This window comes from Dama dama, chromosome 27 (assembly GCF_033118175.1).
Source record: "Dama dama isolate Ldn47 chromosome 27, ASM3311817v1, whole genome shotgun sequence".
Lineage (NCBI taxonomy): Eukaryota > Metazoa > Chordata > Mammalia > Artiodactyla > Cervidae > Dama > Dama dama.
This window is the reverse complement of record NC_083707.1, coordinates 6,448,876-6,475,147: the sequence shown is the minus strand read 5'-3', so window position 1 is coordinate 6,475,147 and position 26,272 is coordinate 6,448,876. Positions and strand designations below refer to the sequence as shown.

General features: G+C 52.5%; 1 protein-coding gene across 1 annotated transcript; it reads right to left on the bottom strand.

The window, feature by feature from the left end:
- Positions 1–1,084: 1,084 nt before the first annotated feature.
- On the bottom strand, positions 1,085–26,241 carry DIPK1C (divergent protein kinase domain 1C). The gene is made up of 7 exons (XM_061130641.1): positions 26,224–26,241; positions 24,593–24,731; positions 23,821–23,933; positions 18,463–18,843; positions 8,509–9,180; positions 5,169–5,333; positions 1,085–1,732 (listed from the first exon to the last, which is right to left on the bottom strand). Exons 1-7 carry the CDS (start codon positions 26,239–26,241, stop codon positions 1,430–1,432), a joined length of 1,791 nt encoding a protein of 596 aa, XP_060986624.1. The 3' UTR covers positions 1,085–1,429.
- Between the last annotated feature and the right edge of the window lie 31 nt (positions 26,242–26,272).

Genomic DNA, 26,272 nt, shown 5'->3' with positions numbered 1-26,272 from the left:
GGGATTGACCATCTGTCCCAACTCTTGCTTGATAAGGATGGTGCATACCATTCTTCTCCTCTCCAGTCTCTGTTGGAGAGAACAAAGGGCAAAGCAGCTGTGCATACCAATTCACTCAGTTTCTGCCTCTGTTGTGACCCCATGGACGGCAGCCCACAATCCCTCTGTCCATGGGATTCTCCAGGCAAGAATACTGGAGTGGACTGCCATGCCCTCCTCCAGGGGACCTCCCCGACCCAGGGATCCAATCTGCATCTCTTATGTCTCCTGCATTAGCAGGCAGATTCTTTACCTCTAGTGACACTGGGAAGCCCACAAAGAATTCAAGTCAGCCCAAATATTCCAACTTAGTTTCTTTTTCCAAAACACTTTTATGGGAGTATGGGGCTTCCCTGGTGGGTCAGTGGTAAAGAATCCACCTGCCAATGCAGGAGACACGGGTTCGATCCCTGGGTCGGGAAGATCCCCTGGCTACCCGCTCCAGTATTCTCGCCTGGAAAATCCCATGGACAGAGAAGCCTGGCTGGTTACAGTCCACAGGGTCACAAAAGAGTCAACATGACTTAGCAACTAAACAACAATGATCTTTTTTAAAACTTCAAATTAATTAGTCTTCTATTTGTAAATCTTCAACAGAATCCCTTATCCTCTCTTGGCGTCTTTCTGGATCAATCTTCAGGGTGGTTGTTTGCTGAGCTGTCATGGTCCCCATACGTGGAGCAGAACTATGTCTCCCCAGGATGGACAGACGTCTGGCCTGGCTTCAGCTGCCCGACCAGGGAGAGACTGGCATGCGGTTCCTCCCATTTGGTCTCTTGCAGCAGAGCACAGTGGTCGGGAGCCCACCAGAAGCAATTCTGCCCACAGATGCAGGATGTTAGGTCTGCGGCCTGGTCTCCACTGGAGCGGCAGAGACGGCGGGCACCCACCACCTGGCCCTCCCGCCCCCGAGCACACCAAGCCTGCAGGCCCTGCTCTGAGGAAGGACGGACTGAGATAAGAGGTGCTCCTGATTTTATAATCCAGGAAAGCCATGCATTTCTCACAATGAAAAGTACAATAAACTGTGCTTCCACACGCTCAGAGTACAGACTACAGCTCCCAGACTTGTGTTTTTTAATGTTTTCAATTCCTTCAATGCTTTCAATCAAACAAAGGTGATTCTGCTCCGGAGGCCCTAAGCTCCAGGACCCGCCAGAGACAGTGCCTTCCCCGCCCGGAGGAGCACACGCCCCAGGCACTCACCTGCTCACACACGTCCACACACCTGCACAGCTCTCACGGCCATGTGCCCATGCACACTTGCACACCCTTGTGCACATGCATGCGCACACCCCTGTGCACGCTGTTGCACTGGGAGTCTGCAGGGCCCCGTGGACACTCCTGCTCCTGCACAGGGGAGACCCTGGCGCCAGACCCGTCCCTCGCGTCACTCAAGGGGGTGATGGCCGAGGCCGGCTGGGGCCTTCCGGGTAGCGCCCGGGGTCCCACGGTGAGTGTCCCCTCGCGGACGGCTCCTCGCCCAGGGGTGCAGCTCCTCGCCATCCTGCAGCTCCCGCAGCGCGGCCTGGAGCAGGCTTCGCAGCCTCCCGAGCATGCGGGGCATGCCCTGGGCGCTGGGGGCCGCGCACTCCTGCACCGCTGCCTGCAGCTGCCCCCGCAGCGGGCCTGACATCGCGGAGCTGCCATGGGGTGAGGAGAACCAGTGGCGGAAGATCTTGTCGCAGACCACCTGGGGGAGAGGGGGACGGTCAGCTCAGGGCATGGGGGGGTTGCCTCCAGCACCTGTCCCTCCCCAGGGACCTCTCCCAGAACCCCACCCGCTCAGCAACACTGGAGACTAGAAGGCTGCCCCGCAGGGGCAGAGATGTCAAGGGGGAAGCTCCAGGTGATGCTCAGAGACCATGGAGGAGCGTGCAGCAGGAAGTCACAGCCGGGAACTGCCGTGGAAGGAGTAGGCCCCAGGCGGCCCTAGGCTGCCAGCCCTGCAATCACAGGCCTCGCTTTTTCATTCAAGGTTGGTCACAGTGACAGTCATCACCACCTGGCAGGTAGTCCCCAAGGCCACGGGACACGCTGGTGACAAAGGGTATGTGAATGTGATAGCACTTTCCGGCTCCCTGAGAAAAAGGTATATTGGAAGGGAGAGGCTCCTTCTTTTAAGGAGCCTTTGTGTGCTGTGCTGTGCTTAGTCACTCGGTCATGTCCGGACTCTTTTCCACCCCTTGGGCTGTAGCCAGTCAGGCTCCTCAGTCCGTGGGATTCTCCAGGCAAGAATACTGGAGTAGGTTGCCATGCCCTCTTCCAGGGGATCTTCCCAGCCCAGGGATCAAACCCAGGTTTCCCACATTGTAAGCAGATTCTTTACCATCTGAGCCACCAGGGAAGCCCATGAATACTGGAGTGGGTAGCCTATCCCTTCTCTAGGGGATCGTCCCGACCCAGGAAGCCCAAGGAGCCTTTAAGATGCTTTATTTTAGGAGAAGTAAAAATGAAGCCTCTCTCTCACAGTCTTTAATTCTCCTTGGGTATGAAATTTACGGGGCTGAAGATCTCTAAATTCTCAATTTAAGCATTCTGTTCTGCTGTTTTATAGCCTTCCTGATTTTCTCACTGTTGGATGGAGCACAATTCATACATAATTAATATTCTGCTCTATTTTTCTACATCACACTTTATATTGGACTCATTTAACAAATGCCTCAATTTTATAGATCTATTGTTTCATGGGAGACAAATAATTTTGACTTTCATTTCCTAATCTCTGCAAGGATGAGGATTCTATTTAAAAACAAATAATCTTATTTCTCTTTTGAATTGATAATGCATTTTCAGGTGCAAACATTGAAAATGTTCCCCCAAATAGGCTTTAATCTTAAGCTCCATCCAACTCCTAAAAACCAGACACTCAGCTCTTAGCTCAGAGAGGCACCCACTCCCTTGAATGTCCTTCTGGAGAGTTATTTTTTCATGCATTTCCTTTTTCTTTTACTTTACATGGATGGGAGTATATTACACACACTGTTCTATAGCTTTCATTTAACCAAATATCAGAGAGACTCTCCAAATCACTATAAAGCTATTCCATTTGTTTTAATGACTGTACCTCAAATGCGTATCATAATTTATTTAGCTTGTTCTCTACTGATGGAAATTTAGGTTGCTCACTAACTTTTGCTATTATGAAAAATGCCTATCTTGCAGATATGTCATTTTCATTTTGAACATGACTAAACTTCTGGAAATGAAATTTCTGGGCCAAAGGGTATGCACATTTTTGTTCTGATAGGTATTACCAGATTGACCCCATAAAAGGTGTACCAAGTTACACTCTCACAGCAATGTACACGAAGAACACCCTCAACAATGTGTGTTGACTTTCATTTTTGTCCATGGAAAAATAATCTGATTTGTATCACTCTTCTGATCAGTCAGGTTGAAAGTATTTGTTCTTCCTTTCCAGTGACCAGTCAAATTGATAGACTTTGCCCACACTTCTGTTAGGTTGTTGGCCTTTTCATATTGATTTGTAAATGCTCCTTATATATTAAGGACACTGGCCCCTTGCTTAGGTTGGTTTCCTTCGGAGCAGACTGTAAGACGGAGGTTCGCATGCAGGGATTTATTGAGAGGTGTTCTCAGGAACCATCTTTCCATGGAACTGAGGGAGAAGGTGAACTTCTGGTGGTGGGATGCCCTATAGAGCTGTTCCTTATACAGGTCAAGGGGGCTGGGTTTTGCATCTCCCCCTGCCCCCTCTGACCAGTCACTAGACTGATCCTGGGATGTGGGGTAACCACAGTGGAGAATGTCTGGTGGGCCAAGGATGATCCTGGGGGACACTGAATCTCAGCAGCTGGGGGTAAAGGCCACCTTTGTCCTCTAGCCTCATCTGTGAGAGCAGTTGCAGACAGTTTGCCAGTTTTCTCATTTAACTTTTAAATATACTCAAATTTTTTGTAATTTTGTTTTGCCCACAGCCCCTCCCCCAGGTAGACAAAGAATGAACGATCCCCACCCCCATCCCTGCCCTCACTGGGCGCGCAGAGCCCTGGTGGTGGGGAGAGGGCGACGGCCTCCAGGTGCGTCAGCAGGAGCCATGGTGAGGGGGCAGAGGGCCCAAGGAGGCAAGGGCCCTCCCTCACAGAGGACAGGGCTCCCCCCACAGAGGACAGGACTCCCCCCACAGAGGACAGGGTTCCCTCCCCCAGAGAAGACAGGGCCCCCTCCCCCAGAGAGGACAGGGTTCCCCCCACAGATAGGACAGGGCTCCCTCCCCCAGAGAGGACAGGACTCCCCCCACAGAGGACAGGGCTCCCCCCACAGAGGACAGGGCTCCCCCCACAGAGGACAGGGTTCCCCCCACAGAGAGGACAGGGCTCCCTCCCCCAGAGAGGACAGGGCTCCCCCCACAGAGGACAGAGCTCCCCCCACAGAGGACAGCGTTCCCTCCCCCAGAGATGACAGGGTTCCCTTCCCCAGAGAGGCCAGGGCCCCCTCCCCCACAGAGGACAGGGTTCCCCCCACAAGGAGGACAGGGTTCCCTCCCCCAGAGAGGACAGGGTTCCCTCCCCCAGAGAGGACAGGGTCCCCCCCACAGAGGACAGGGTCCCCTCCAGAGAGGACAGAGTTCCCCCAGAGAGGACAGGGTTCCCCAGAGAGGACAGGGCCCCCCAGAGGGGATAGGGTTCCCCTAAGAGAACACAGTCCCCTCCCCCAGAGAGGACAGGGTCTCCTCCCCCAGAGAAGACAGGGTCCCCTCCAGAGAGAACAGGGTTCCCCCACAAAGGACAGGGTCCCCCCAAAAGGACAAGGTCCCCTCCAGAGAGAACAGAATTCCCGCAGAGAGGACAGGGCCCCCCAGAGAGGACAGGGACCCCCAAAGAGGGACAGGGTCCCCCAGAGAGGACAGGATTACCCAGAGAGAACAAGGCCCCCCTCGAGAGGACAGGGCCCCCCAGAGAGAACAGGGCCCTCCTCGAGAGGACAGGATCCCTCAGAGAGGACAGGATCCCCCAGAGAGGACAGGGTCCCCCCAGAGAGGACAGGATCCCCCCGAGAGGACAGGCCTCCCCCAGAGAGGACAGGGTCCCCCCAGAGAGGACAGGATCCCCCAAAGAGGACAGGCCCCCGGAGAAGACGGCCCCCGGAGAGGACGGCCCGCTCACCTGCAGGTTGCTGTTGGCTCTCTGGGCCCCGCACCTGTGCACTCTCAGATCACACTTTGAAAAACAATCAAAGAAATTGCAGTCTTCATCCCGCGTGCAGTTTTGCTCGAGAATTTCCCTCATTTTAGGTTCGAAAAAAGCCATGTCCACATCAATAGCCACCACCTACGACAGAAACAGCAAGCGGCTCTCAGGAGGACGGGGCACAGGACTCCGGCCTCGGCGAGGAGGGCCGGGCCGGGCCAGGGACACAGACCTGGCTGCACGGCTTTAACTGCAAGAGGACCACTCTGGTCACCGGGGGTCGGGAACGTGCAACCAGGATCGCTCTTCACTGTTGAATGTTTTCTCAGATTTTAACGGTGAATCTCTGAAACTTCTTACTAATGAACTGACGCCCCCTCCACTGCTTTACCACTTGGCTTCTGACATTTAAGGTTTAGGAATATAAAAGCTATGAGACACAGGTCATTTATTCCTATGAATATAAGCAACAAAAGAAAACTACATTCAAGGGGCAGGGCGAGGGTGTGATGGGGAGAATGAGGTGGGCAACGTGTACCTTGTCTATTTATGGCCTGTTCCTTGAGCTGACTAGTTTCCAACTGACAGGGGCAAGTGGCAGGGCCAAAGTTGTCGAATTAGGATCAATACTTATGGACCCAGACGCAACAGCATCAAAAACTAAGTCCCACTATCAGCATGAAAATGTGATGACCCCCTGGAATTTCATATTTATCTTCCTGGCTTCAACCCAAACAGGCTTCAAAACCAGAAAAAAAGAAGAGCATTTAAATTATGCAGATTTTCCTCCACCACCTGAATTAGGGAAAAAAAAAAAAAAGATGAGCTCAAACCTGAGAAAACCTGGACTCTGCCCAAATCAGGTAATGTATAGCTTCAAGGTATTAAAGAGCTATTAGAAGACTGGATGAGTTTGACGGCGTCTGTGGCATTTCACAAGCCTTCACAGGTCAGCCTCAACACACCAGCTTTCTCCCTTTGGTAGCATCTCAAAAACGGGTTCATTTTCTCCTCAAATCTATGCAAAGTCAGGAGGCACATTCCCAGCTGCTTGTTTCTCTTCTTTCTTCACGATTGATGCCAGAAGGCAGTAAAGTTTCGTGGGGATTATTCAGTAAAACACAGGAGGGAAAATAATTTATTTCAAGATATGTGGAGAAAAAGGGAAAAAATGAACAGGGAACTTTTCCCTATTTGAGAGCTTTGCCTAATTACTAATTCAGGGACTGCAAACAGAAATTATCATTTTAATTGATTTTCTCTATCTCTATTTAGCCAAAAGAATAGCTCATTTCATTATTTATCCTGGTTAACACACTAAAAATACATCAGTGGTGGTTTAGTCACTAAGTCGTGTCCAACTCTGCAACCTCATGGACTTCATCCCTCTAGGCTCCTCTGTCCATGGAAGTCTCCAGGCAAGAGTACTAGAGTGGGATGTCACTTCCTTCTCCAGGAGATCTGCCTGACCCAGGGACTGAACCCAGGTGTCCTGCATTGCAGGCAGATTCTTTACCAATAATGAGTCTACTGTTTTTCATAATTTATTTTTGGAGCTGCGAGACCCTTCTTTTGATAATCCCTGGTCATCTCTCCAGCTTCCTCCAGGACCTTCCAGCTCTGATTGTTCCCTTCTCATCTCCCAACAAGAGCTAGATTTATTTTTTAATTTTTAGTATAGTCCATAGAATGGATTATAGCTACTGGAAGCATAACTCTATGCACCTACAATAACAACAGTAACAAAATGAGCAGAAAAACCTGCACAAGCCTTCTTAGATTACATCAGAATGAATTGTAAAGTTCTTCCTGCACAAAATTACCTAACTTGCATCATCATCAGACTCCATCCTAGCATCAGACTGGAAAGGACTGGTGAGAATTATTTCCTTCTCTACTTAAGACTGTGCCTCTAGAGTAGGAAATCTGTTTGAAAAGTGTGCTTTCTGGTGGCATTTTGAGAACAAGAAGTAAAGAGGGGTTCCTAGTTCATTTGAAACCACTGGACAAATTCTCAAGACCTGCAAGGGAAGACCTGAAAAAAGTGAATGGCTGCGGGTCATCAGCTCTCACAGGTTACCTGAGAGACATGCCCCCATCCACCTGGGCAACACTGCAACATGGCCCAAAGGGGGGCCCATCTGCTGGACCCCAAGTTCACTAGTTCTCACACTGAGTGCATCAGTAACTGCCTTGAGGGCTTGGCTTCCAAACTCAGATGGCCACATCCCACCACTGGGGCCTGAGTCCTCCTGCTGCTTCTGCACCTTGGTTAATTCTTCGCATACCGGCACTGCCTGGAGTCAGGGCGTCGCTGGTGGCTCAGCGGTGAAGAGTCTGCCTGCCAATGCAGGAGACTCGGGTTCGATTCTTGGCTTGGGAAGATGCCCTGGAGGACAGCATGGCAACCTACTCCACTATTCTTGCCTGGGAAATCCCATGCACAGAGGAGCCTGGTGGGCTACAGTCCACAAGGTTGGGAAAGAGTCGGACAGGACTTAGTGACTAAACTGCACAGCTTGGAGTGGGACATAAAATTCACCTGCCACTCGAAGGCAACATGGAGGCTTACGTGTCCACCGGGGGACAAATCTTCTCGTGTAAAGCAGCAAAGATTCATCTGTTCCTCTAGAAGTCCTACCCAGGGAAGGGAACGGACTAGAACCTCTCCAGAAGAAAGAACTAGAGACGTGGCCTGTGGTCATAGAGTTTGGGCGGCTGGAAACCGGTGTCCCCGCCCCCTGGACCTTTGTACCGAAGCCCCCAAAGGCCAGCCTTCCCTCATCTCCTGAAAGTGCAGTCGCTCAGTCGTATCCGACTCTTTTGTGATCCCATGGACTGTAGCCCTCCAGGCTCCTCTGTCCTTGGGATTTCCCAGGTGAGACACTGGAGTGGGTTGCCATTTCCTTCTCTCAGCGATTTTTCCCACCCAGGGATGGAACCTGGGTCTCCCGCATTGTAGGTGGATCCTTCACCATCTGAAGCCAGATAAGCCCGAAGGACAGAGCTAAGCTGCTTGGGAGGAACCAGGGCAGCAGTGGAGGAAGACCCACTGAGCCTCTGCTGTGACGGCTTGCCTTACCGTTCCCTTCCCGGGGTGCCAGGCACCTTCCTCCTTTAAATGCGCTCATTCCCACTCGCAAAGGTCCGGTGGGTCAGAGCTGTCCAGGCCAGAAGGCGGCATCACGCCGCACGGTTTCCCGGGGGGCGGGGGAGAGAAGGGGGATGGGGGGGCTTCAGCTCCCTCTGGTCTAGGACCCCCCGGACCGAAGTCCGCCCCCCGCGAGGTCCAGAGCCTCCCCCGGCCTCCCCTCACCGTGAAGTCGCTCCGGATGGCGAAGTTCTCGGGCTTGACGTCGCAGAGGTGCAGGCGGTGGGCGAAGTCATGGTCGAAGTGGCGGACCATGTCCAGGAAGCTGAGCGCCACGCCGCTGACCGCGCGCGCCTGGCCGCGGCGCCCGCCGTCCGGGCCGAGCGGGAAGAGGGCGCGGTGGCCGGGGCTGCCGGCCGCCAGGTGCTCCACGGCGTAGAAGTGGCCGCAGGAGCCCAGCACGGGCGGGGCGTGCGGGCTGCGGCCGCGGAGCAGGCTGAGCAGCACGAACTCCTCCTGCTGCAGCAGCGCCCACAGGCTGGCCAGCTGGCCCCGCCGCCGCGGGCCCCGCCGCGCCAGCCCCAGCCGGCCCAGGCCGCCCTCGGCCGGCGCCAGGCCCAGCGCGCTCCGCGCCTCCCCGGCCGCCAGCACCAGCAGCTCGGCCTCCGGCAAGTCCTGACCGCCAGCCCCGGGCTGCCCGTCCAGGAGGCCGAGCGGCGAGAAGCTGGAGAAGGCCTCCTCCTTGGACTTGAGCACCACGGGCCGGCCGCGCCAGTCGGCTTGCAGCACCTTCTTGCCGCGCTCATAGTACAAGCAGCGCCGGTACCGCAGCTTCCCCGCCTCGCACAGGTCCTCACACAGGTCTCCGCCCAGCGCGCCGCCCCGGTAGTCCTGGCACTGGAAGGAAGGGGCACGGGTCACCCCGCGGAGGCTGGGCCCCGCGCCAGGATGCTCCTGACAGTCCCGGAGAGAACCCTCGGGCATACGGTCCACAGGGCTACTCGGGGCAGAGAAGAATTTTGAAGTGAAAGGTTTGTGATAGAATCTCACCTTTGTTATTTTCTCCATCAGGCCCAGGACCAGGTCTTAGGAAGCAGGTGCCCCCCACTGACCCGCCCCCACCCCATCCTTTCTCCGGAGCTGGGTGATGCTGGCAAAGGCCGTCTGCCTCTCGGCTAGGTGTCCTGGACCATCAGTGGAAGGACAGAGCCAGGCCAGTGGTTCCCCGTTCTTGGGTTCACGTTGGGTCACCTGGAGAGCTTTTAATAGCCCCCAGCCAAGAACAGCACAGCCAGCCCTGGAGAGCGACCCCAGGAACCACCCTTCAGGTAGGACGGCTCAACAGCGCCTGCGGCAGGAAGCAGGGCTTAGAACTGGCCTGGAGGCTGGCAGCATCAGCAGGCCTGCCAGGGAGGACGCGGGGTGAATCCTGCAAGCAGGTGGTGCTGGATTCCTGGTGGTGGTGAGGAAGGCACTCAGGAGCCCTCAGGAGGGGAGTTTCTCCTAAGCTTTGGGGCTCACAGGCCCTCCTGTGCTGTGGGGGAACTGGTGACCCCCAATCCCACCACACTGCAAACACCTCTCCTAAGAAGATGGTCCATCCAGGCCCTGCCCTTCAGACCTAGTAGAGGAGCAGGAGAAGCTGGTGTGAGACTGATTCAAAGGAGGACGTGTGACTCTGTTCTCTCTCTCTTTTTTTTTTAATCTTTTTCAGGAAACCTAAACCTCTGGACCCACTTTTATGAGGGGTTGAGCATATTTTCTGAGCCCACCTGTTCCCCACAACTCATCTTCCTTCCACATGGGCAAAGGCGGGTCACATAGACTTGCTGGTCGTTCTGTGCTGCTTGGCTTTATTAACCCAAGTGGATTATAAACAGATCCTTCAAGTCAGATAATACGCCTCCAAAAATGCCTGGATATGTGAATAATCCCAAAGTCCAAAAGACCCTGAAAACAAGTTTTTCATGACTCATTCACTCTCATGGAGTGTCAAACCCCACCCAGAAGATGAGGCTATCTATAGTCTGAATGTATTTGACCTGTGACTTTGCATATACTTTGATGCAGAATTATTAATTAATTGGATCTGTTTGATTCCTGGCATATCCTCATGTTCACCAGAAGATATAAATATATATACTGCATATTATCTAACACCCAAAACAGTGTGAATTCCAAAACAGGCCTGGCTGCAGAGCACTGGCCAAGGGATGGTGGATCTTTGTAAATACTCTCAGAGAACTGTTCAAAGCATATGACCAAAATGTTTATTAAAAAGCTATACTCCTGGTTCTTAAAACAAGTATCTGGATTTTAGGGACCCTTTCAGGCAGTACTGGACAACAGTCCAAAAGGCGCAAGTCACGCTATCTGACCTGACCCCCTACTGAGGGCACTCCTCAAGCTGATGCTCCTCTGCCCAGCATTAGATCTCCGAAGACTGTATTAGGTGGTGGGGGTGTCACACGTGCCAGACTCAAAGGTACAAGTGGTGGAGTCCTGACCCTGGAGCTTGGGAACAACGCCACCCTGTTTGCCTGGAGCTGGTTTTTTGTCTTTGGAACACCAACAGCCGTAATGCAGCTGTATTCATAAACACCCACGAAACTGCTCTAAATATGCGTAATGCAGTGTTCATCTTGCAATTTAATGTAACACAACTTTGGTCAAATGCCTGCCTTTTACTCTTCATTCTGGTCCCTCTTTCCAGGTTTGGGGTCCTGAAAGGAGCAGCTGAGGATCAAGACCCTGTGAATGGCAGACTTTCTCTGCTTGGAATCGCTTCCATATTTCGGTGCCTTGCAGGAAAGCACCCGCCCATTCCAGCTCCTCTGAGCCCTTTTAGGATAATCTTGGAAGGTGGGGATGGAGCTGCCCTGGTGGCTCAGCAGTAAAGAATCTGCCTGGGATGCCAAAGATGCAGGAGATGCGGGTCAAACTCTGGGTCAGAAAGACCCCCTGGAGGAGGGCATGGCAACCCACTCCAGTATTCTTGCCTGGAAAGTCCCATGGACAGAGGAGCCTTACAGGCTACAGTCCATGGGGTCACAAAGAGTTGGACACAACTGCAGTGACTGAGAATGCATGCAAAGTGGGGATGAAAAGTGGGGATGGAGAGTCTCAGGAGTAGAAAGACGTGAATGACAGAAATAATACAGAGTGTTCATGTTACTCAGTGCAGCTTCTTCCTACTTTATCTGGTGTTTACAGTTTCATACCTCTGTAATAAGCCTGATAAGAAAAGGCAATATTTTTTTCTTCTCGATTGCCTTATAAGGCCCCCATCCCCTTTCAGTAGATCCAAAATGGTTTAATGCAATCCCATAGTCATCTTTAGGGTGTCATCAAAGTTGTAGTGTCATCAAAAGTGCTTTTCTATGAGGGAGAGAGCAGAACTGTGAAAAAGAAAGAAAAGTGGGTGATAGAACCGAGATGGGCAGGAGGAGGTGGGTCCTGACCATCAGAATCCTGCAGGGGGGCGGGGCGGGGCAGGACATGGGGGAGGAGACACATGTGGCCTGGCCCAGGCACGGCGCTGTGAGTGGAAACCCGGAAGCTCAGGTGTGACCGCTGGGGCCTTCACTCTCTGCATCTGGAACCGTGAACAAAGTTGTCACTGCCCGTGAGAGATACCTGTGGCGGGGAGTGGCTGTGGGCAAGCTGCTTCGGCCGCCCCTGGCCACCCTCCAGTTAGCAGTACTGTGTATGAGCTGGGCCACGATCCGGTGACAGACCCTGTCTCGGGAGTCACAGCAAGGTGACTGCCTCCAGGACTCCCAAATGACATCAGGGTGAAGCGCTAAAGGAAGGTGGCCAGGCTCGGCTCTGGGGCAGAGCAGGTTTGCCTCCCAGCTGCACCTGGGGCTGGCGTGTGGCTCGTTTCCAAGTCTGTAACGTGGGAGGATGACGCTGTGTCATGGGAGACCTGTGAAGGTCAACCAAGGTCACGGATGCAGAAGCCCTAGCAGTTTGCATGAGTGTTGTGATAGCTCCCGCCTGCCCTTTCTGGCCCTGGTCATTAGAAGGCAGGGGACCGGGGATGTGTCTTTCTGGGGGGAAACACCTGAGCCTAGTGTTGAAAGGTGAGCTGCAAGTCTCCCTAGCGCACGAGGAGGGAGAGCTCGGGGAAGCACCTGCACAGGGACCCAGACGTGCAAAGTCGCTCGTGTGTTCAGAGGACCACACGGTTCAGGGGAGTGGAGGGCAAGGTTAGAGCAAGTGCCAGTGTGTGTCCTGCCAAAAGGCCACAGTGACAAAATGCCTCCCCCGTGCGAGAGTCAACTCCACCTTGCCCAGGAGGCCGCCTCACCTGCCGCTGGGAGTCCTTGCCCCCACTCCGCCCGGGGTTCCATCCAGTAAGCCCTCTCCCCGAATCTCTGTGCCATCCCCACCCCACTGGCTCCCCACAGCACTGTGTTTTCGACAAAACTGTACCACGTCCATGAAATCAAATTCAAATAGAATCTATATGAGATTCACCCCTGCACATTTAGAAGGCAATTCCACACAAGGGTTGCAGGAAATGTGGCATATAGTCTACCGGTGATGATGGCATCACCAACTCAAAGGACATGAGTTTGAGCAAACTCCGGGAGATGGTGATGGACAGGGAGGCCTGGTGTGCTGCAGTCCGTGGGGTGGCAGAGAGTCGAATGTGACTGAGTGGCTGAACAATGATAACAGCTACTGATTTCAGGAGGGGAACATTAATTTTGGCTGTTTTTCTAAAGAGCAGCACGTTGAGGTGTAAGCCTGCCTCCCAGATGCCTGGGGGATGCTCTGAATCAGGAAGGGAAGAGGCTGGGCGGGGTGCCTAGAACCCTGCCTGGTCTGCCGGCTACTAGAGGTGATGAACTGGGTTTCTCCCTCATTTGTTGTAGGAGAGAGTCTACACTAAAGCAAGGTGTCCATGAAGTAGTACAGAGCTACTCTGTGTCTTCCTCCTTTATGATGAGGTATTTTTGGCACATCAGTCCCTGCTCTTCAGAAGCAGAATGTAAGATTCATCTCTTCTGTGGCCCATGTGGTTACCAGTGTTCAGCGAGTCTATAGCATCAGGATGCGTGCCTGTGCTTACTAAACCCAGAGAGAGACAGCTTAGCACTTAAAAAAACAGTAAACTTACAGATTACAAGTTTACAGGCTAACTAAAAACGATCATCATGTTAGAGACAAGAGAAATTATTTTCTTAGCAGCATGCCCTACTGAGATAACTAATTTTTTAACTCAATAGAAGTACTTTATATACTTTAACTCCATTTTAAAAAAAATCACTTTCCTCTGACTGATGAAGGCCCTAAGAACCAGCTTGAACAGGTACACTTCTGTACCCAAATGTGCGAGCACACAAAATCTGCAGGTATCAGATTTTAAGATAAGCTGGGAAAAAAACAAGTTAATAAAGTCTCATTGTAGTTAACTGGCATTTTTTTTTAATTAATGAAACAGTGAATTTGTATTTCTTATAGTCTTAGTCACTCAGTCGTGTCCAACTCTTTGTGGCCCTGTGGACTGTAGCCTGCCAGGCTCCTCTGTTCATGGAATTTTCCAGGTAAGAATACTGGAGAGGGTAGCCATTCCCTTCTCCAGGGGATCTTCCTGGCCCAGGATCAAACCTGGGTTTCCTAGGTTGCAGGCAGATTCTTTACCATCTGAGCCACCAGGGAAGCCCATATTTCTTATAGATTGTGTACAACTGTGAGAATGCATACTCTTAACAGCCCCGGTTCTGGTGGGAAGCGTTGTTTTGGTGGTGGATAGTAGAAGCTCTCCAGCTTGTATCACGGTTCTCAGGCAAAAACAAAACCTGTCCTCTCTAGTCTGAGAAACTGGTGACAGAGAGAGTTCTCAGAGGTCATGCTTAAGGGCTGGGTTTTCTTTTGTGTGTTTGCTTTCTTGTTTTTCAGGAGCATCAAGTTCCTATGTGGTTCATAGCATTCATCTCTCACAGTGGATTTCCCCAACTGAACGGTTACGCTGTGCAATTAGCCAGGCCACTCTGCAACCCTTCTTGACCCCTGACAGCTTAGAAGACAGACATTACAGACATGGCCAGAGTGCTCAGGGAAGCAGGCTCAGCCCCTGCGATATGATCTTTCTTGGTGAGTGCCCTGGATGCCGCAGTCCCGCTGGGCCAGGGTTTCTATCAGAGCAAAGACAGATAAGCCAGTCCTGTTGAAAAGAAAGCCCACATGCAGGCAACTAAATGAAAGTACATGAAGACCTAACTAGCCGAAAGGGACATAAAACCTCCTGAATAACAGAGTCTGTGGGAATCTTTCTGAGATGCTTTGAAACTGACATGCTGCGGGAGGGTTGTTGTTGCTGCTTGGCCTCTAGGTAGCGTCCATCTCTTCTGCAACCCCATGGACTATAACCCACCAGACTCCTCTGTGCATGGGATTCTCCAGGCAAGAATACTGGAGTGGGTTGCCATTCCCTTCTCCAGGGGATCTTCCCGACCCAGGGATCAAACCCAGCTCTCCTGCACTGCAGGCAGACTCTTTACCATGGAGCCGCTGGGGAAGCCCACGCCCAGCTGTTCCTTCGGGTTTTCAGCGCTGGGGAAGCCAGTGGCGTCACCGTGTCTCTACTATCAGAGTCACGTGCTGGCTCCACGGCACAGTCACTGTGTGATTTGGGACAAGTTACTCACCCCTCTGGGGCTCGATTTCACCATCTGTGAAATGGGGGAATAAAAGCACTTGGCTCCCAGGGGTTGAGATTAGATGGAATATTACATGTGAAAGGACTGAGCACAGGGCCCGCCCCCTGTGAGCATCCGCGGCTCCACAGCTCACATCCTCACCGCCCCAGGAAGTGCTCCGCCTGCAGAACCGGAACCCAGGCCTGCTAATGGCCGGACCCAAAGCTCCGGCCTAGCCTTCTGACACGGTTCCCTGGGAAAGCGGGGCTATAGAAACCTACAGAGATGTTTTGATTATGCGATGTGCTGAAAAGCCGCAGTAAAAAGGAGGGCTGCTGTCTGCATAGAAAATTCCAAAGCTGGAGGACCCGAGATCAGCTCTGGAAGCACTCCAGTTGGCTCTTCCAAAACTCCCTCTTGAGAGTGGCGTGTGGGGGCCCCCTCCAGGGATGGGGTGTGGCTCAGGGGCACAAGCACCCAGGGGCCTCAGCCCCTCAGCTTCATTCCAGCCTCCAGCCTGCCGCAGGCCAGCAGCGTCACCTGCCTGGTCAGAGGGCCCAGGAACTGCTCAGAGATTCACAAGGCCCTTGGCTCCGCCCCAGAAAAGGGGGCTCCCGCTGGCTCAGCTGCAGCCATTCCTTTGGTGTCCTGGGACTCAGAGTGAAAGCTAATGAGAGTCTGGAGGGCCGTGAGAAAAATAACAGCCAGTTTATTATGAAGGATAAAAGCCAGGCAGGGTGAATTGAAAGGGCTGGGGGAACCAAGAGACAGAGGCTCAATTCAGTCCTGGGAGAGTATGGTGCCACAATGCCCGCCTCTGCATGGCAGCCAGGGCCCGGCGGAGTCTACAACGTGGAGGGCAGGGTCCTGTTCAAACTCCTGCATCCTGGGCCAGAGGGAGCCCCGGTGCTCCGCTCAGCAAACCCAGGGTGGAGAGGGGACAGGGCAAGTCGGACCCTGAGAACAGCAGCCTCAGAGGGGCCCCTTCCGGTGAGCCCCCCTCAAATCAGGCCCCTGATTTGAGAGCAGGGCAGGTGAACTTTAATCAGACAGACAGACACACTACTTCAAGTTCTTTTGGCAGCTGGAAAGATTGCCAGCCTTCAGAGGCGGAGATGAGAGCTTGCTGCTGCTGCAAGCCATGTGTTCATGACCTCCGGAGGAGAGGGTTTAATCCTGGGTCAGAGAGGAGGCTTGACTACTTGGAGCTTTTTGTGTAGCCAAGTTTTACTCAAGTACAACAGAGATAGGGAAAGCTTCTGCTGTAGACATCAGAAGTAGACAGAGTGCCCCCTGCTAGTTTTTAGCAAGGCATTTTATGTCTGTTAGTGAGCTTTCAGTCAGATAAAAGAAACACCTCAAAGCTGAAGGAGCTTCACCAGGCCCCTCTCCCGCAACGTGCATTTTTGAGATAGGATGGCACAACATGTGTCATCCCTGGCCTTAAAACGATTGACATGAATAATGGTTTGTTGAGCCATTATCAGCCCAAAGTTTGAGAAAAGAAAAAGGTTAGTGTTAGGCAGAACGGATTTCTTCAACAGAGAAGGGAAAAAAACATCTGCCACTTGCAGTTTATTTCCTCCTACCGCTTGGGACCCTCTGGCCTTCCTACCTGTTACCCTCTCATTACGCATCTCTTCGGACTAAAAAAGAGCCATCTGGCTGCCACGGGAAGTATACTGGTTCAGCCTCCAAACAGAATTGGTTTTAATTTATGAGCCGAAATGCTGGGAAAGTTAACAATTGGTAATTACTAAAGTTATAGTAGGCTATTTAATTTCCATTAGGCCTTCTCTCACTTAACCAAACATAAAGAAATGAAAAGAGTGTTTGCTTTTTATTTTAACCTAAAAAGACTGTTATATTGTTTTTGTAAATGAGTGTTCCATCCTGGCTAGACTATTAATTTTTTACTGTAATTAGTCAATCTGTCTCCCCAAAAAGGAGGGGGAAAAATCTTTACCAGTTAAGTGAATTTTTAGATGAGTTACTGAGAAAACTGATGAGCTCTTGCAACTTAAAGAAAACTTGATAGAATGCCAGTGTAAAGGTGAACAGATAATTTGATAGATGATAGATTATTGATAGGTAGGATGCAGGGAATCAGTGAGTATCTCACCTCTCACCAATGTGAGATGATCCATTCATGATGACACGTCAGGCTCAATCAGGGAAAATGATTCGGTTCAGCCTGCCCATTTCACCTCATTTCTTTAGTTTTTACAATTTCACTTTTAAAAAGCCATTTACTTCAGGACTTCCCAGGTGGTCCAGTGGCTAAGACGCTGCACTCCCGACGCAGGGGCCCTGGGTTTGATCCCTGGTCAGGGAACTAGATCCCACAAGCCTCAACTAGGAGTTCACCTGCCAAGCAACTAAAGATCCTGCATAACAGGTGATTATGTCCTGAAATACAGCTGCTGCTGTTTTCTAAGAGAAAGAAAAACAGTCCTGCATGCTGCAACTAAGACCTGGAACAACCATAAATAAAATTTTTAAAATTACTTCAAAGCCTTTATGCTGCCACGTTTTGAAATCCTGCAGTCCCCAAAGGCTCACACATATGTAAACAACTGGGCTGAAAGCTTCCCGTGCGTTTCTTGAAGATTTCTTAGAAAATAGATCCCTTTTCCCACCAGAACAGGTTACTGTTCTGGGAAGTGAATAATCAATCAGTACAACAATAGTTGCCTGTTACCTTCACTTTTTTTGGCGTTCCTTCTAGGGATTCGTAGTTTTATCCAAGTCTCCTAATGCGCTTAATCTTCCCAACCAGAGAGACCAAGGAGGAGCCAACGTTTGGAATCAACCAAGAGCGCAACCGGGCCGGTGCGCTCTGCGGCCCGCCAGCGGGGGCGTTTCTTTCTCTCCCTAATTGAGGGTCTTGTCTAAGGGGCGCCCCCGCCCTCGCCTCTTAGCAGACGGCAGGCAGGACCCCAGCACCGAGGTCTACGGGGGTCCGAGCCGCCTGCCTCGCGCTCGGCTCGCCGGACCGCGCTCTGCCTTGGGTCCCGCAGACCGCGCCGGAGAGAGCCTTGGCTCTGCGGCGCGCGGAGGAAGGGGCCCCACTGGCTGGCTGCAGGGGGTCGGCGAGGTGCAGCCCAGATCGGAATCACAGAACCGCAGCTCAGAGAGAGAACCGGGACCCCAGGGGCCGAGGCGTGGTCTCCGCTCGACCCAAGCGCCGCGGTCCGAGTCAGAAGGCTGGGAGCGGACCCGTAAAGTTTGCTTAGGAGCGGGGTCTCGGGGCCGGCGGGAGAACAGTCGGACAGGAAAAGCATCTTTGGACAAAGGACCAGTTGGGCGACATGGGGGAAGACGTCCCCCCAGGCGCTCAGAGGACTCCCGGACAGAGTCCCGGGCTGGAGACCGGGTGGGACGCGTCGGGCATTCCACGCCCGGTGTCCGGACCCCCTCCCAGTGGATCCACGGCCGCGCCCGAGTCCCCGGCTCCCAGGACCCTCAGAGGACGCCCCACCCCGGCCCCGGGGCGCGCGGCGCGGGGCAGTGCGGCCACAGCACCTACCAGCGCGGCCAGGATGCGCCGGCTCTTCTCGTCGCTGCAGTGCTCGGAGGGGACGCCCGGGTGCGCGCGGAGCAGCAGCGCGGCCGCCAGCACCCAGCCCGCGGTCCACGCGACGCAGGCCAACAGCGCGCGGCGCCCGCAGCGCCCGCCCAGCCCGCAGCGCCCGGGCCGGCCCCGCGCGCCCGCCGCCCGCGCCCGCGCCATGGCCCGCCCGCCGAGCCCGCCCCACGCCGCCTGCGCCCCACGCTCGCGTCCGGGCTCCGCGGCTCCACCGCCCGGCGGGGGAGGGGGCGCGGGGGAGATGCAGCGCGAGGGGAGGGAGGGGAGGCCGCCGGGTGGCCGGCGCCAGGCCGTCAGCGGGGTGGGTTGGGGTGGGGAGTCCTACGGGCACAAGCCGCGCTGGCCGGAGCACCGGGGGGCCACGGGGTGTCCGCGCCCTGCTCTGCGCGCCGCACCCCGCCACCATTTCCACTTTTTTTCTTTGCACCTTTTCCCCAAGAAGACCGGTCCCTTCTTGAGCAGAATTCAGGCTCTCCCGAGTTTAGACTCCCGGCTCCTCTGTCCACACAACTGTAATTCAGACAGACGCTGGCCCCTTCTCCGGGCGACTGTTCTTTTTACGGGTTCCCCCACCTCTTAGGTCCCTGGTTGCTGTAGCTGCACCCACTTTTACCTCTACTAGACTCCTCCGTCCCCTCTACTTGGGTCTCCTCCGAGCACTCCCCGGGGTGAGGTTCTGAATTGGGAGTCCAGGACAGCCTGCGAAGGTCGTGGAGACCCCCGCCCATCCTTCCCAGGCAGCTCCGGAATCCCACGGCCGACCCCCAAGGCTGCCCAGAACTCCAGGACCGCCTTTCCTGGGGTGAAAAAGCACCGCACTCTCTAAAAGATTCCCTTACCCAATAGAGAAGAAAGTGTTCCCCGATTGTGTCTCTAAGTATGTGTGTATATGTATTTGCAGCGGCCTTTGGGGAGCAAGCTTCAACGTCCAGCTGCAGTGGTTTACATAGAATGGGCAGGAGTCCCTGGCCTACAGAACTGTCCTTGGTTCTTGCCAGCCAGCCCCTACCCAACCCCAGCTGCTCTGGGCTCCCTGAAAGCGTTTCTCCCCTAAAGAGACAGGGTCCTGGGCGGGTCATATGTCACAGCTGAAGGCCCGTGAAAGCCGTCCCGCCCCAGAAGTTCAACAAAAGCTTATTCACCGCCGGTTGTACAGGCAGCGCGTCCTGGTTGGTCAGACCCCACCTGACTGTGCTGCGCCTGAATTTCACCTATTCCCCACCCCACCCACAGCGAGGAGCTAAGAGAATTGTTTTCACCCTTATGAAGAAGCATCCTGTAATTACCCCTGAGAAACTGACTTCTTAATGTCGTCTGTTCTGCAACTCTCTGGTTTCACTCTGAGTTTCATGGCTCACTGGTGGAGTCTCCAGGAATTATGAAACATCCAATTAAATGTTCAGCCCTAAGGAACACTTTGGGTACACCACAACTATTCCATAATGCAATAGACACTTGGCATTTGGGTTCACTCCCCTGGTTGCGGTAGTGCCTGTTCTAGTTCCTTCTTGTTTTTGTCCAACTGTTTGTGACCCCATGGACTGTAGCCTGTCAGGCTCCTCTGTCCCTGGGATTTCCCAGGCAAAAATACTGGGGTGGGTTGCCATGTCCTTCTCCAGGGGATCTTCCCGACCCAGGGATCAAACCCACATCTCCTCCATTGGCAGGCAGATTCTTCACCACTGAGCCACCAGGGAAACCCACCCACCAGAAGAACCCCATGGGGATTTTCCTCAAGGCCCCTGTGTCAGAACTTGGTCTCTTCTTTCTTTCAAAACAGTCGTGGAGCAAAGGAGGCATCCTTTAAAATCCTTTAAAATCTCTTTGATGATGTAAAGCTGATTGTCTTTCCCAGGAATTTTATGGAATGCGGCAAGGATAGGAAGAAGATTCAGATAAAGAAGTGTTAACACGTATCCTTTAAAATCTAGGAATGAAAACCACGGGGAAAAGCAAAACATGAAATCAAAACTAACATTAGGATTTTCAAGGTAAGTTCTACTTTGGTAAGTTTTTAAAATACATTTTTAATACTACTTCTTTGGGCATTTTAGAAAGAAAAGTATACCGAAGAAAGAAAAGGATAATCCCCCAGTAAAGAGAGTATTTAAACATTCAGCATTCTTTAAATGGAAATACAGTTGATGTACATGAGTGTTGTTTTAACACAGAGGTGATGGTTCTCTCTAGAGCCTGCAGTACAGAACCCAAGCCGGCTGCCACGCTGTTGTGCAGTCTGTGCACTGCACGAAGCCAAGGAGGGCTGGATGGGGCTGGGGTCACCAGAGCTCAGGCCACGGGACCCTTGCCCTGGGGCCTCCATCTGACCAGAGGGGGTGCCTTTTTAAATGACCTGTGCGAAGGGGGCTTTTCTGGGGAGTCACAGACGGTGTCTCACAGGCCAGCCATACCCTTGGTGCTAGATATTCCCCTGGAGCAGCAGGCAACTAAACAAATAACCACACAAACAATGAAACACGAAGCTTTGGTTTAACCAACAAGGAAGGACGAGTCTGGTCTCCTCTCCCCTGAGTCCTGCCTGCCAGGAGCACCAGCAGGAACTCCAGAGCCCGGCAGCCTGAGGGGGCCTGGCGGGGGGGCCTGCAGGTCAGGGTCAGGTGCAGGCAGAGCTGCGCTGGGAGGGGCTTGGCCCAGTGCGGGCTTCACTTCCAGTTGATCCGAATAGTGTCTGACTCCTTAAAAAAAAAACAACGAATGAAATCCAAGAGCCGCTTTCCCCCACTCCCTCACCCAAACTATGAAAACTGAAGTCACAACATGAGAACAGGCTTGAGGGCAATGATCCCGCCAGTCACACTCTGTTCACAAGAAATGCACACGGTGGTTTTCCTTTGTCTTGAAGGAGATGGAAGCGTGGCTTTTTATAACCAGACGAGGCAAGAAGTCCTTTCAGCCAAAGAAAGGGACCCAGGTCGCAGGGCCCTGTGCCCACACTCAGGCAGCACTAAAGCGGGCTGACAGGTGGCCCATGGAACCAGGGTGTGTCTGTTTTACCTCTGCAGTGAGACGGCACTGTATGCATTCATTTAATGTCCATTACACCAGAGGCTACTTGAGGGTCCGGCATCTAATCGGGTACCTTAGTCACAGGAGGTGCTTAAGGAGCTGCTAAAAAGTGAGTGGAATATGCATCCAAGCTTTTCCTCTGAAACATCAGAAAACTTTGAGCTCCCTGTGGAATTTTTCTTGAGAAAGTGCTTTTAACACAGAAGTATATCTTTCTGATTTCCCTAGGCTAAATGGAGAGATCCAGACACGTCATGGGGTTAGGAATATGTTTGAACATATCTTCTGGGTTCTGAACTCATCTACTGACAGTTGAACTTGTCACTGAGAACAGAGTATGAATATTTTGCTTATAGGCCTTTCCTGGAAGAAAGAGTAAAATTCTACAGTTTTGGCTGTTACTGTACTAGATATATAGGTTTATTAGTGCTTAATTCTGGGAGTTGGTGATGGACAGAGAAATCTGGCATCCATGGCGTCGCAGAATTGAACATGGCTGAGTGACTGAACTGAACTGAGTGCTTAATTCTACTACATTTTGGGGCTTCCATTGTGGCTCAGCTGGTAAAGAATCCACCTGCAATACAGGAGGCCTGGGTTCGATCCCTGAGTTGGGACTATCCCCTGGAGAAGGGGCAGGCTACCCACTCCAGTATTCTGACCTGACCTGGAGAATTCCATGGACTATATAGTCCATGGGGTTGCAAAGAGTCGGACACTGAGCGACTTTCACTTTTCATAAATGACTCGACTGAGCGGCTTTCCCTACTACATTTTTATGAGCTTTTTAAAGTATTTTTTTTCCTAAAAGGACTTTGACAACAACAAATAGACCTCAGTGTGTATAATACTTGATGTGTTCCCACACATTAACTCATACAATTCCCCCAGTAACCTGGCAGCATGTGAATGTTGTTATCTAATACTTTACAGAAGAGAGTAATAGACTTTAAAAAAAAAATCTATGATCTGTTAGTGGGAGTAACAGGGTTGGAGGCCAACTTACTTGCTTCTAGGTATGATATTCTTTGTCTAAAACAATATTTATGGGTTCATATTTGGCTGCACTGGGTATTCACTGCTGCGTGAGGCTTTCTCTAGTTGTGGCGTGCAGGGCCGGCCTGGCTTGCAGCGCCCGGGCTTCTCGTGGGGCGGCTTCTCTTGTGTGGACCACGGGCTCCAGACGCGAGTGCTTCAGTGGTGGCACCACGCAGGCCCAATATTTGTGGCTCATGGGCTTAGCTGCCCCGAGGCATGTGGAATCTTCCAGACCAGGGGCTGAGCTCATGGCCCTGCATCCACAGGTGGATTCTTATGCACTGTACTACCAGGGAAGTCCTAGGTGTGATTTTCCAGTTCCTGTTTCCATGTTGGAATTGCCCACTTTGGGAGTCAGCGGGTGGAATGTTTGTACATCTCACAATCATTTATTGACGTATCCTGCCTCAGGCCAAGAACATTTCAGATATTTATCTGCTTTACCAGCCTTTTGCGAAACTGTAAGAATAAGATTTTAGCTCATGCCTAGCTTGGCCTGAAATGTGGTTCTATCATAAAAGGACCAAACTGCAGGGCAGGAAAGAAGTACCACAGAATCTGTGGGGCCACTTCTGGCCTTTGGAAGTGAAATGACGGCTCTTCATGAGGAAAATGCACTTTGAGGGCCCTGAGTGCGGCTCCTTGCCCTGCGGTCTGGGGCACCAGTGATGCTGGTTAAGTCCATGAGCTGGAGACCTGCACGCTCGCGGCACGGTTTCCTGTGCGGTGCTGAAGAGGAGACTCTACAGCCTCCCTCTGCAGCCTTTGCTGTGCTGTTCTGCTGATGCCTTTGCTGTGTATTGAGTTTGGCCTGAAATCTTCACACAGAACACATCGCCGTGTTCCTTGCAGGGTTCGCCTTGGTGTGTAAAGCCCCTGGGGTCTCCTGCCCACCCACACACTTGCACTGCACTGTTTGGGACAAGCTTGAGGAGCTTTCCAAGCATTTTTGGCCTCCTTTCTTGCATTTTCCTTTCGGTTGGAGACACAGCTGCTAGTGGGGATTTCCTGCCAGTGTGAGAGGGGAGATGGGGGTGATCACACCTCCTCCCTGTCCGTGGACGCCCCTGCTCCAGCCCATGCCCCGGGTGCGGGGCAGTCATCACGGAGCTCGCGGCAAAGAGGGGATCAAGCCCATTCTGTTCCTGTGAGAGCTTCTCTCAGGGAAAGAATGCATCCTGAGATTTGGCCTTGGGACTCCTACCCCAGGGCTCTTAGGAAAGGGTGACGTGCCAGAATACTTCCCTTTCGGCACGTGACAAGCTGCGCCGCGCGGAACATGCTGAAAGTAAACCGCGTCGGAGTCATCTGCAGCTCCACCTGCTCGGCAAGCATGGAGCTGGGTCCTGTTGGTGGGTCTCCGTCACCAGCAGGTGAAAGGAGAAGGCCTTCGGCTCTGGGGGGCCCGGGCCCCTGAAGTCGGGAGAGCCTGAAACCTCAGCTGCTGCTGCTGCGCCAAATACGCATCCTGAAAATACCGATGGTTCTGGAATCAGGGTCTTCTCAGCAGGTTACTGGGTGTCAGCCTATGAGAAACCGTGGTGTTGTCCATCACCTCGTTCCCTTCCCCGCCGTGAACCTTGGCTCTGCAAGCGCTGACAGACGGGGTGGCCTCATGAGAGAAAAGACCGTGCGATTGCATCCAGGAGGCCGTATGCCCTAAGCCTGCAGCCCAGACAGCGTCTCCCAGCCTTAACCTCACACAGCTTTCAGCTCCTTGGGGCAGCGGGCTGGATGCCAAGGAATTCAAGAGGAGGAGACACTGCTCTTCCCAGTCAGGGAGAAGCAGGTCTGTGAGACACGCATGTGCTCGGCATTCAGACACGGGCAGGTGGAGCCAGGGGAGGGGCGTCGGGTGAGACCCTGAGGGGCCGTCCTGGAGGGGAGTCTAGACGGCTGGGTAGGGGCCACCAGCAGTGAGGGAGGTCTCGGGGCCCCAGGAGCAGGACTCGGAGGTGCAGACGGGGGGTGGTGGGGGGGGTGGGGGTCCTGTGTCAGAGGGCACGGGGGGGGCGGCCCAGCACGGAGCCGTCTGGGGGCCCAGGACCCAGAGTGTGGCAGTCGGCTTCCTTGCCCGAGAAGACAGCTCTCAGCGCCGTGCGGTGGGGCTGGATGCAGCTGTGGGGCGAGGATGGGCCGTCGTCCTGGAAGCGTGGCTGAGAGGCCTGAAGGGCCCGCTGAGGCCTGTAGTGACCCGAGACTGGAAGCGCGGTCCCGTCCCCCAGCTAAGGGAGCGTAAAGATAACCCTTGGCCCTAAGTTAACTGCATGGAAGCCTAACAGATTTAGCTTTCCCAGTGATGAGTGTTCTCCTGCTTCTCATGAGCCATCCAAAAGAAAATTAAATCACATTCGACAAATATCTTGAGTTTTTGTGTCATTCAAGCATGTGCTCACAAACCTCACTAAAAACAAATTCACTCAACATCACGTGTCCTCAGGGGACTGCAAGCTAAAGCAATAGTGAGATATCACTACACACCTATGAGAACGGCCAAAACCCGAAACACTGACAAAACCCAGTGCTGGTGAGGATGCGGGATAATGGGCACTCTCGTGCACCGCTGGCGGGAACGCAAAGCAGTTTCATCCACTCGCATGACAGTTTAGCAGCTTCTTACAAGAGTAAACATATTCTGACTACATGATCCAGCAGTTGTGCTTCTTGGTGTTGACCCAAAGGATTTATTTCCACACAGAAATCTGCATGTGGATGTTTACGCCAGCTTTATTCCTGATGGCCGACACTTAGAAGCAACCAGTATGTGAAAGGATAAATTAACCTGAAATGTATATAATTCTCAATTGGAAACAAATGGTAAAATATATAGAACATTAAAATTTACCATTTTAGAGATTTTTGAGTGTATAGTTCAGTGGCATTAAGGACACTCATTTTGTTGTGCAAACAATACCACTAACCATCTATAGAACTTTTTATTTTCCTAATCTGAAACTCTGTCACCATTAAACAATAAAACCCCATCCCTCCCTGTCCCCAGACCCTGGCAACCACTGTTCTACATTCTGTCTCTAAGAGTTTGACTACTCCAGGTACCCTATCGATGGAATCCTGCAGCATCTTTCCTTTTGTACCCGGCGAATTTCGCTGAGTGTAATGTCTTCAAGGATCATCCACGTTGCAGCAGGTGTCATGACCGAGTCATGTTCTGTTGGATGGCTAGCCCACATTTTGCTTGTCCATTCGTCTCTCCACAGACACCTGGATTGATTCCATGAATCAATGGCTGTCGCGAATAATACTGCTGCGAACATGGGTGGACTAACATCTGTGTGAGTCCCTGCTAAAATGCATGATTGTTAATAAAGGAAAACATCAAACAACAATGAAAGTGAGCCCGCTGATAAAGCGTGGCGGCTTTTGTGAAATCAGAAAACAGATTCTCTCCAAAGCACAGTTTAGGGCTGTTCTGATTACAGCTAACAGATATCAGCAATGTTTTTTCTTAAGTTACAAAAACTATGTTTCACGTGCTTGCCAAGGTACAGGATTACTCAGAAAGAAAATCTCATACAACAAGTGCCAGTTGATGCACATAGTCGAGTAACTCTGGCCAGAGGGGGAGGAAAGTTGTCTTTCATCATGCAGACAAGTTAACTCACCTCATTCCCTCACCTGCAGCTTCCGCAGCATCCTGGCTCCCTGTTCAGTCCCATGTCAAGGT